Below are 11,350 nucleotides of genomic sequence, written 5' to 3' on the forward strand. Positions count from 1 at the left end.
TATTTTCTTGACTTGAGTCATTCTTTTTCTTTCTTTTAGAAGCTCGATCTTGAATATTTTGTATCTCTGTAAATTCGGATCTCCAAGGTCTACAATGGATACCTACGGTAGCCCTCTGAGTCCTCTTTCTACCGCCACCAGTATGATTGAAATTGGATTCTCCAAGAAAGTGTTATGCCTAATCTCCCAAGATGACCTGATTATACACTTTTTCATTAGAGCGAACTTCTACGAAGTGCCACGTGTCAATGTTTCAAACTTTAGACCTAAAAACGATGCATAGAAAACTACAGTCTGTCCTCTTTTTGTAACTTATTATGAAATTTCAATCTGATACTCAGAGAGAAATTTAAGACGATTTTACCAAGGTCACCGGTTTGGGTTGTAATTCAGGAGCTTGCAAAAACCCTAACTTCCTTGGATCATATATCTGAATATAGCGAGACAAGATCTGAAATTTGGACACAATGATCATTGAGATTTTGTCTCAAATTGGTTTTTGGATTAACGTATGAAATGCCGTAGAAACAAAGTTGTAGTGAAATTACCATGATGACCTGTTTCGGAGCAGCGAAACACTAAAATCCAAATCTCTGGTACCAAATGTTATGAAACCAACTCACAAAAAGATAGATCAACGACCTAAAAATCAGCATCTTTGAGGGGGAAACTCCTTTAAATTACACAAATGAATAATTCTTGGATGATACAAATGACAATACCTCCTTTCTATATATAGGAGTCTAAGTGGTCCCAATATAATTAGAGCCTACATAACAATAATATTGTAGGGGCACAACAATAACAATAGTGGGCTTCTATGGGGCATAATAATAACAACGTGGGGACTACATAGGCACAACAATACCATAAGGGGGTTTCACTAATAACTATTAGGGGCTACACTAGTAGTATAGGGACCTAAAAAATGGGCTATTTTTATTAATATGCATGTGATTATATATTTACATAACTATGCATGTCATCCATTAAAACATGGGCTTATTGACCTTAAATTCCATAGGTACTCCAACATAAAAACATATATACATAGGCACATTGTACTATATACATGTGGACATGGGCACACAAGCCCCAAAATATTTCTCGGATCACTAGTCTAAAAATGACATGTACAATATATACTGGGTCATCCTGGGAGTTTTACAATCATGACAATGCTACTAATTATAACAACCCCATTGACCTCCCAACTATATTCTAATTGTTCAATTAAAAACATGAAATACTAGGAGTCTAATCATCAAATGATTTCTTACCGACATAGTAATCTTGGGGCTCAAGTCTAATATTGCTAACTAATTTTGACTTAGTTTTGCAGATTCTTATAGCCTCTCCTGCAAAATCTTATCGACTTCATTTTCTGTTGAGCTTTCTCCTCTTTGTTTTGAAACATGAGAGGGGGCTAGTTGGAAAAGGGGATTATTTGATCCTACTTGGTTTCTTTCATTAGGGATTCCAAAAGAGCCTCCTAGATATAGTTGTGTAAACATTCTTAAAACTACCAAGATCCCTTCATTTGTAGAAATAACTTCTTCCTCACTATTTCCTATATCACTATCACAACTACCTTCCTCATCGTAATCCTTTAATTTAGGTATGAATCCGATTTTATAATGGGATTGAACTTCATTACCTAAAATTATAGGGTTACTATGTTGGGTATCCTCTCTTGATACTTCTTCCTCAACATTGCATCTCTTTGATGACCTTTCCTCTCCTCGTACACTCCGCTACTGTGCATATCTCTCTCCAACGCCTACTCCTAATGTTTCTTCTCTTTTTATTATCATTATATATATTTTAACGATACTTATCCTCATCCCTTTGCATTACTATATCTTTCTTTACCTTCCCAATTTTTTCCTTTCTTTCCTAACTATCTCCCTAATATTATATCTTATTGCATGTAACCATTCTCATCTTATTTTTTACTCTTCTAGATCCATTCTTGACATACCTCATCTATTCCCACTCCCTTTCTAATTCTCTAGTCTGGGGGTTTTACGTTACCATCTCATTGGACTCCATTTGCACTATCCCATTCTGAACAAATAACATAGTAATCCAATTAACTAGAAATCTTCATCTCATGCCTACTTCGAACTTTCTTTTAGCATTACCAAAATATTCACTACATTAATTGGAAAAATATACGTCATATCCCTCTAATTATTTCAAAGAAGAAGTCAATTAACCTTATTTATATTTTTCATCTTAGTAGTTGTGTCCTGGTCCTAGACGAGTGGTTCTTGAGCTCATTTGAAAAGGTTAAGTTATTTCACTCTCTTTATCCACTCATGTAATACACAGGGAAAATAAACATAGGAAAATCCATATAAATTTGGGTAAATGTACCTTTGCTTCCATCTTTCTAGGTTGAACTATAAATTATTGGTTTCCTGACGTGCAAACTCTTCTTTTTCCTCTAAGATCTAGTCCTCTAATGGTTTCTTGATGTATTCCACGTCATCTCCTCCTTTCATGAAGAACCTAATTTTTATATCCTAGAAAAGGAACCTATTTTTATAGTTTTTTATAGTCCAGGTTCAAAAAAATTTACGAAAAAATACCTCATGAGCATAAACATATTCAATATTCATTAAATGGATAGGGTATCATGATTCATCTAGAACACTTATGAAAATTATAGGAACAAATATTATGCACTCCATGAATTCATGAAAATATTCAAGAATCTACACATTCACATTAATCATTTGCATAAACCATCCGTTAAAAATCCATGGAAAGAATTCATTTAACATGGATCATTTAAGAAATAAGAATAAGCTAATAATTCATTATCTTGATTCAAGGAACCGAATTCGTTGAGTCAACTATGGGCCTTTTCTTATAGAGCACACTTGTTGAATTCTATACATGTAAAAAGGAACCTCATATTTCATCATACATCCTTTTAAATTAGTGCAATAATGAAAACACTAACAATTATAAAAAAACATACTAACCATAGCTTGGTCAATTACAAAATATAAACAATAATATATTAATTCATTATGATTGATGGATTCCTTTTTTTTCCGTGGAAAAAAGCAAAATCTTTTTATTGATCTAAAAAGATTACATATTTGTTAAATCTTTTGCACGCCTGATGCACCCAAAAGTGCGATATGGACACCTGAAAAAGTTAACCGGAAACGTTAGCTCTGTCAGCTACAGCGAGTTGACCATCCTGTAACTTGCTGGCATAAGCCAGTAATACCTTCTCCCTACAGGGGACATTATAAAAACATAATCCAGCGGAACTGCGGAACCCGGGGTCTCCTTTGAAAAGGAAAACAACCCCAAACAGAAATTGTATGTACAGAGTCGTATTGTAAAAACAGAGAAAATAAAAACAGAGAGGAAAATTGTCTGTTTGTAGTACTAACTATATATATACAAGAACGGGAGAAAACAAAACTGAGAACTGTGTTACAAAAATTCTTTAAACTGCGAAGCTGCTACCAAAAAGGTGAAGAATTCTCGATCAAAGAGGAGGATTAAAAGGAGCCTGATGAGACAGAAGAATCTGCCCCTGTCTGGATTCTGCTATTGACCAAGTGCCCATATCTTGCTGTAGACCGGCCTTTGAAAGCTGGTCTGCTTCCATGTTCTTCTGCCTGTAGATATGGCAAAAAAATAAACTGTTAAAAGTTGTCTTTAAATACATAATTTCTTCTACAATAGTCTTCAGGATCTGATTTCTACAGGTTGCATTTCCATTAACCCAATTGATGACATTATGAGAATCTCCAAAAATTTGTATTGTGTGGATGTTTCTTTGAAGTAACCAGCATAGAAGCAAGCGCAGAGCAGATAGCTCAGCCAAATTGTTAGATCCAGAACCTAGCCCTACCGAAGCCTTTAGAATATGATCATGGTTCAGGTGAATGCATATGCCAGCCCCAGCTTTGTTATTCTGTGATGCTCCATCAAAGAATGCCCAAGGAATGCCCTCCATTAGAGAAACAGGCTTTTGTTTCTTTTGAGTGTCTTTGGATGCAGGGAGCGGGATGGCAGAGTAGATGGCGACACAGCTTATGGCAATGGTGGCTGTGAGAGAGTCCTTGTCTTGAAACAGAGCTTTATTTCTTGCTAGCCAGACTCCCCAAAAGAAAATAAGGGGCAAATTCCTCATGTTTCCCTCCGGATAGGATTTCCACCACTTCCTCCAAGACTCTTCCAGAGGATCCGAACCCCACTGAGCTTTTACCTTAAGAAGACAGGTTACCTCCTCCCATATTTTTTTTGAGACTGTACATACTGAGAAGAGATGATTGATTGATTCCTCTTCTGACTTGCATAAGGGATACCTCCCAGGCCCAACAAGATATCTGGCTTGTAAAATGTCCCACGTAGGGACTTTTCTTTTTAGGATGCACCATAAAAAGATCCTGGCCTTTGCTGGGCATTTTAATTCCCATATGTTTTTCGCCCACCAGTCCGGGACTCCCCATCCTTTCTTTGCCATTAAGAAGGTATAACCATCTTTTGGGGAGTAATCTCCTATTTTGCCTTGTGCCCATATTAGTTGATCTGGTTCATCTTTTAGTCTAACATTTGTGCGATGCAGTTCTTGGATGTAGGAAGCCCACTCGTTCTTCCACCTTAAATTTAAATCTAAGTCTTCATCATTCTTCCACGCTTGGCCCCAAATTGTAGAAAGCCCAACTTTCTCCACCTGATTTAGATTTGAAATACCTTTGTTATCAAGATGTCTGAGTAGACCAGGTGACAGTGCATAGGCTTCATTACAGCCAACCCATGGGTCTCTGCCAATTCTGATTTGCCTTCCATCTCCCACTTTCCATGCCAAACCTTGCTCAATCACAGTGAAAGCCACCACCGTGGCCTTCCATATGACTGAGGTATTCTTTACTTGCTTGTCTTGGCTTCGAATCCATTCATCTAAGGGAGTTGGATCAATGTACTTCCTTTTTACCACCTTTGTCCAGAGATTCTCCATAGTGACAAGTCTCCATCCTGATTTGGCTGCTAGAGAAAGGCTGAATTCAGGCAGCCTTTTTATTCCCCAGCCTCCCCAATCTTTTGGTCTAGCCACTTTGTCCCATGCCACCCAGGGAAGTGCAGAGGATTCTTTTGAACCTGCCCAGAGAAATCTACAGCAAATTCTTCTGATTTTTTCCATTACTCCTTTGGGAATCCAAGTTAAGGCTGCCCAATATACGGGAATGGCAAGCAAGACAGATTTAATTAAAGTCAATCTGCCAGCTCTTGAGAGCCACTTGAAGCTCCATTGGGAAATCCTGGCTTCAATCTTTGCTATGAGCCAATTCCAATCCTCTTTTTTATAAGCTGCCGGCTTCAGCCAAAAACCCAGATATTTGAAAGGAGAGTCCAGAGGCTGGAGTTGAAAAGGAAAGAGATTTTCCATCAAAGATCTTTCTCTTCTGTTAAAAGCTGCCACACAGGCTTGTGATTTTCTAGAGTTTATCTGCATTCCTGTGGCTTTCAAGAAAAGATCAAAAATACATTTAAACTCCTTAAGTTCATTGAGGGAACCATTGGAGAAAATCAAGATGTCATCGACAAAAAGCAGATGAGTTATGAATAGATTTATTGCTACCTCAATACCTTTTACCTTCTCCTCTCTTCTTGCTTTATGAATCAGTCTGCTTAGCCCTTCTGCCACAAGGAGAAACAAGAGGGGGGATAAAGGGCAGCCTTGCCTGAGACCTCTTTGACTGTTGAAGAAGGGGGAGGCAGCTCCGTTTATCAAAACCGCAAAGCTAACATTTGAGATACAGCCCATAATCCAGCTAATAAAAGAGTAATTGAAGCCCAGGTGGGTGAGCAGCATCCGGAGATAGAGCTAGCTTATTCGATCATAAGCTTTGGAAAGGTCTATTTTAAGAACAGCTCCCTTCTTCTTCTTTTGATTTACACTGTGAATTACCTCCTGTGCAACTCCAATGGCTTCGTGAATTTGTCTTCCATCCAAAAAACCGAATTGTTCCATTGATATATTCCTTGAGAGAATGGGAACAATTCGGATAGCTATTACCTTTGCAATGATCTTGTAAATGCAATTACACAGGGAAATTGGCCTGAAGTCTTCAAAACTCTCCGGATCATCCTTCTTCGGAATCAAGGCTATAAAAGTAGAATTGAAAGGTCTATAAATTTCTCCTTTCTGTCTAGATTCTTCTACAACATCAGTAATTTCCGAACCAATTAAGTCGAAAAAAGTAAGAAAAAGTTCAATAGTCCATCCATCGGGACCTGGACTTTTATCTTTGGCCATGCACTTCATAGCAGCTTCAACCTCCTCCTTAGACACCGGGGTTGATAACTCTTCTGCTTCATCCTCTCCAACAAACCTGGGAAAACATTGAGCTGTTCTTATAACTTCTGCTATGGTAGCCTCTCCAGGGTCTGAGAAAATGTCCTGGAAGTGCCTCACTCCTAAACCAGAGAGTTCTGAGAAGGACCTTACCTCCCTGCCTTCTTCATCTTTAAGTCTCCAAATAGTATTTGCAGATTTTCTTCCTTTGGCAAAATTATGAAAAAATCTGGTATTTTCATCCCCTGATTTCAGCCAGATTGCCCTACTCTTAAGCCTCCATTCTTCTTCCTTGTCCAAGAGGATTTTGTTTTGAAGCTTTTCCAGGTGAAGAATTCTGTCCTTTGAGGCCTGAGAGTAGTATCCCTCTTCCTCAGGATTCTCCAACAACTTCAGCTCCTCCCTAATTCCAACCAATTCTTCATTCTGTTTTAATTTTCTGTTCTTTGCCCATATTATTGTTGCTTTTTTCAGATTTTTGAGATTCTCCATAAACAGGAAACTCTTGTTCTCTCTTGAATTTCTTTCAGGATGGTGCCACGTTTCCTTGAAAAGGTTGATGAATGATGGTTCTTGAAGCCAAGAAGGATTGAATTTAAAGGGGGAGGGAGGTTTTGGAGGGGGGCAAGAGAGATCAAGGAAAATAGGGAAATGGTCTGAGTTGCCAGTTTCCTCAACCCACTGCCTGAATAAAGGGGCTTTTGAGATTAAATCCTCTGATATCAGAAAACGATCTAATCTTTTGGCGATCCGGTCCTCCCCAGCTCTTCTGTTCCTCCATGTAGGCTTAAGATTGACCGGGGTAGGGTCAATAAGATTCTTTTCTAAAAGAAGATTAAGAAAGAAATCTGACAGAGGGTCTTCCCTAGCTGAAGGACCCCATGCTTCAGCTCTGCCAATGGAGAAATTTAGATCACCCCCCACAATTGTCAAGGGGAACTTCATCAGAGGTTTTGACATCAATTCTTCCCAAAAAGTCTCCCTTCCTTGACATGGGCCATATATGTTTATAATAGAAATGGGATTGATGAAATCAGGGGACATCACCTCCATGCCCATAACTTGCTTCATCCCCCATTGATTTATGACCTTAATGCGACTGTCCCTACACCCAATTGCAAGACCCCCCGAGTGTCCTGAGGAGTCAATTGCAGAAAAAGACCAGCCTGGCAGAAGAGCCTTTAACAATGATTCTACTTCATTAGCCTTCCCCAAGGTTTCTTGCAGAAATAGAATGTCCACTTTTGAATTTAGAAACCTGTCTTTTAAGGCCAGTTTTTTAGGTTTACTGGCCAAACCTCTGCAATTCCATGATGATAAGATCATTTTGTAACAGAGACAGGGGGTTGAGCTGCTCTAAGAACCCCGGGGATTGAGAATTGTTTCCCGTCTGCGACATCCAGTTTGGCTTTAAGCTTTGCCTTGGAAAGGTCTGACTTCCGTCCTCTCTTGTTTTTAACATAACTCTGAGAAGAAAACTGACCTAGACCACCTATTGCATTCGATTGACCGGACTTCCCTCCCATAGATCTAAGATTGTAAGGGCATGGGGTGTGTGGGACAAGGGAGGCAAGAGGGGGCCACATATCATCAGAATTCAGCTCCAGGGACGGCATGACAGCCGATATAGGGTCTACATTTGGAGAAGTCTTTGCATTTCCCATGATTTCGTTTATAACATTTATATGAGAGGGAGATAGTGAGGGCGAGCCATGTAATGATACAGAAACATGTTCAGGATTTTTTAAAGGAGAAAGAAAGTGGCCAATGCGCATACCAGTTTCCGGGGCACTGGATGGCCTTTCGTCTGCGAGCGCCCCTTTTGCATTCTCCTCCTCTGCATCCACCGGTTGCATTACAGAAGGTTGTGACGCTTTTTCAACATGGGGGTCTTCGGATACTTGCTCTTTTAGGTGTTCCTCAGTCTCCAATGCATCTGATGACTGCTTTACTATATCTTCATTCTCCTGAGGCGCTTGAGGTGGATCGTATGCTGGTGCTTTGAAGACTGGATTCCTCCGAAAGCGCCTCCCTCTTTTAAACATTGGACAATCCCTTGCAAGGTGCCCGTGATCATGACAGCGATGGCACCTAAACGGCAGGTGCTCATAATCCAGCAACTGCTCGAACACATAATCTTTATACTGTAAATTGATTTTTTGGGCCAGACCTCTGCTCGGATTTAAACTTACCAAGATGCGCGCCATAGCTCTGTTTTTTGTCTCCAAGAAGGACATATCTGCTTCAAGGAATGATCCCAACCTGTTCCCTATGGTTTTGAACACCGACTCTGTCCAAAGGAATGAGGGAAGACCCGGAGCTCTCACCCAAACCGGGAACTCATCAGTCCTCTCTTTGATAGCATCAAAAAGAGGGTTCCATCTCTTTAACAGAACCGGGATGTGCCCAATGGCCCAGTTCCTTTCAAGAACCCAATCTGCCGACTCCTTGTCCTCAAAACTGAACTTGAACCAACCTTTCGCTAGACATTGTGCCTCGAAATGGAGGGGTCTATCTGAGACAAAACAGTTTTCTCCCCATGAATGAAGAAATTCCGACGAGAATTTCTTTCCTCTAACTCTTCCAACAAGTGTGCATTCAGCAATAGCTAGGGATTCTTCTATGGATACCTCCATGCCTAGGACCATGTTCCCTATAATCTCCTGAGATCCAATATGCATATGAGGTTTTCTTTTTCCCCCTTTATTCCTTATACCTTCCGCAAAAACCCTGGTTTCCCCACTGCCGTCTAACCACTCAGGTTCCTCCTGAACCGGCCCCCCACGCGCGTCTTCCTCTGGTTGATTCTGGACATGGTGCGAGAAAACAGGGTCTATAGTCTCTGAGGAGAGATGGCCAACCCCCGCACCCTCGAGACCGCCTCTTTCTCCTGATATACTGACGGAAAGGCCGTCGGAACTTCCTACAAAGTTCCCATTTGGCAGGGGAGCGTCTTTTTGCAGGGGAGCCCTGGATAGCGAAGGAATTCCACCGGAGACCCTAGTCGTGCCAAGCCCTCCTGCCGGGCCGTCAACCGGGTCTTCCTTTGTCACTTGGGAGTGGGAAACCTGATTTTGTATTCTAGTGACTTCTCTGCCATGGTCTTTACTTTTATGCAAAAAAGCTGGTTTATCTTGCTGAGCGCAGGACTCAGACCTCGACAGTTTAAAAGCCCCAAAATATTTTTTCACATTCTGTTCTGACGGTTCCATACCCCACATTGAGAGAATGTCTTCTAGATCCGGGTCCAGGTCCACCAACTCCTTGGGATTAACCATAGTTTGGGAGACCGATTCGAGGAAAACGACAGCAAAACGGTTAAAGAGACACGGCCTTTACCCTAATCTTGGGGTTAAAAAACGGGATGTTATAACGGAAAACTGTGACTGTAGTGATTTACTTTGGACTGTCGTCGCTTGTAACAAACCAAAAACACTCCAGGCTCGAGATGCTGGTCACCCAGAGAAGAAGATTCCCTACGCCTTCCGACTGGTATGTGCCCGGCTATTGCGACGAAGATACAGTGGATGCAGCAAGCGAGGTTTGTGTGGAAAGACCCGTAGTTTTGATTGAAAAAACCCCCGCTGCAGAAAACTCTTCACTGCTGAGGTCGAAATCCCGTTATCCAGGTGGATGAAGCGCCATAGCTCCTGCACCACCATTCACAAATAGAGTATTTCTTGTTCATGTGTTGGATCAAATTAGTCGATTGATGGATTCCTTAGTAGAAAGTGGTTTTCTAATACAATTCATGGTGCATTAGGAAATAGTTGGGACGTGATGCAAAATTTTATGCACATTGTGTATGTGCCCGAGAGAAAAAATTACACTCATAGCATGACTTATGTATACCACTTCATTAGTGTCTAGCACATTCTCTTGCACGTTACTCCAAAACTTGTACCTACTCAGGTGACAACAATGGTTAAGAATAAAAAGTTCATCGACACTAAGAAATATTACATATATATTAAAAATGTTTTTAAGCCCCCTTTCGGTTGTTAGTTTCAATGGATAGTGACATATCCAAGAGATAAAACAAGAGGTAGGAGGTTTTGATCATCTAGGATTATGATTTTTATCTTTCTATGACATCAAGCTAGCCCTTGCAGCCCCCAACATTACCAACTATGTTAACACGACCTATCCTTGATTTAGCCGCCTTTTAAAGGGAAGGATTTCAAGCACTACTTGAGCCATGTAACAAAGCTTATTAAAGGAAAATATGCCAACAAAACAAAGTTTTTTCTCCATTAATCCAATGTCCACCATCCCTCTTTGATGAACCTACTCAACTTGTATCAAAATCAATTTTACTTGCATCATATGTTGGGTCATCATAACAACACGTTGTGTAGATTCCTTTTTCTAGAGTTGCAAATTATTGAAACAAGAATGGGTTGGCTACTATAAAGAGTACCATACATGTGTATCATACATTTGAGAAGAACCACACCCATATGCCAATTATTGATCTCATGAATTGTCATCAAGGATCTATTTTGAATATCCTTAGAGTACTTATTTAGAATCAAGGAATGCAAACAACCCCTTCTTCTCCATGTGAGCAATAACAACACAATAAATATAGTTTCATAGATTCATGTGTAGCTAAAACCTAGTATATTATATAAGGGACGGTGGAAAAATCATAGATATGGTTGGAGGCATTTTAGGTTCAATTGGAACTAGTGTTAATAAACCTTGGATTCCCCATGGCTTTCATGAGATGATATAAGGAAATTGGAGGATGTTTATAGGGAGGAGAATGATGATTCACTACATTCAATGAAAAATTCTACCACATATACCTCTTTAATTATTTCAAAGCATAAGTCAATTGATATTGTAGGGTTTTCAACCTAGTTGCGGCTTCATGGTGCTAGACCACGAGTACTTGAACTCTATACACTATTAGTTTATGTTGTTGTCTTCATCCAGTCATGCAATAGACATGGAAAATAAATAAAGAAAATTCCATGTAGATTTGAGTAAATGTACCTTTTCTTCCATATTTCT

General features: G+C 40.0%; 1 protein-coding gene across 1 annotated transcript; it reads right to left on the reverse strand.

The window, feature by feature from the left end:
* Nucleotides 1–3,172: 3,172 nt before the first annotated feature.
* On the reverse strand, nt 3,173–5,800 carry LOC149191080 (uncharacterized). The gene is made up of 3 exons (XM_089410660.1): nt 3,819–5,800; nt 3,549–3,647; nt 3,173–3,254 (listed from the first exon to the last, which is right to left on the reverse strand). The coding sequence occupies exons 1-3, from the start codon at nt 5,798–5,800 to the stop codon at nt 3,173–3,175; spliced, it is 2,163 nt and encodes a 720-aa protein (XP_089266786.1).
* Nucleotides 5,801–11,350: the final 5,550 nt, after the last annotated feature.

Source organism: Pinus tabuliformis, chromosome 3_1 (genome assembly GCF_031772625.1).
Source record: "Pinus tabuliformis cultivar Carrire ecotype Pingquan chromosome 3_1, CPIR1, whole genome shotgun sequence".
NCBI classification, from domain to species: domain Eukaryota; kingdom Viridiplantae; phylum Streptophyta; class Pinopsida; order Pinales; family Pinaceae; genus Pinus; species Pinus tabuliformis.

Excerpts from the sequence above, each read along its gene's own strand:
- LOC149191080 (XM_089410660.1), bottom strand. The coding sequence starts at position 5,800 with ATGGGCTGTATCTCAAATGTTAGCTTTGCGGTTTTGATAAACGGAGCT. Across the intron at positions 3,648-3,818 it reads CTGCGCTTGCTTCTATGCTG|GCAGAAGAACATGGAAGCAG; the intron begins GTTACTTCAAAG and ends CCATATCTACAG. Across the intron at positions 3,255-3,548 it reads AGACAGGGGCAGATTCTTCT|GGAGAAGGTATTACTGGCTT; the intron begins GTCTCATCAGGC and ends TGTCCCCTGTAG.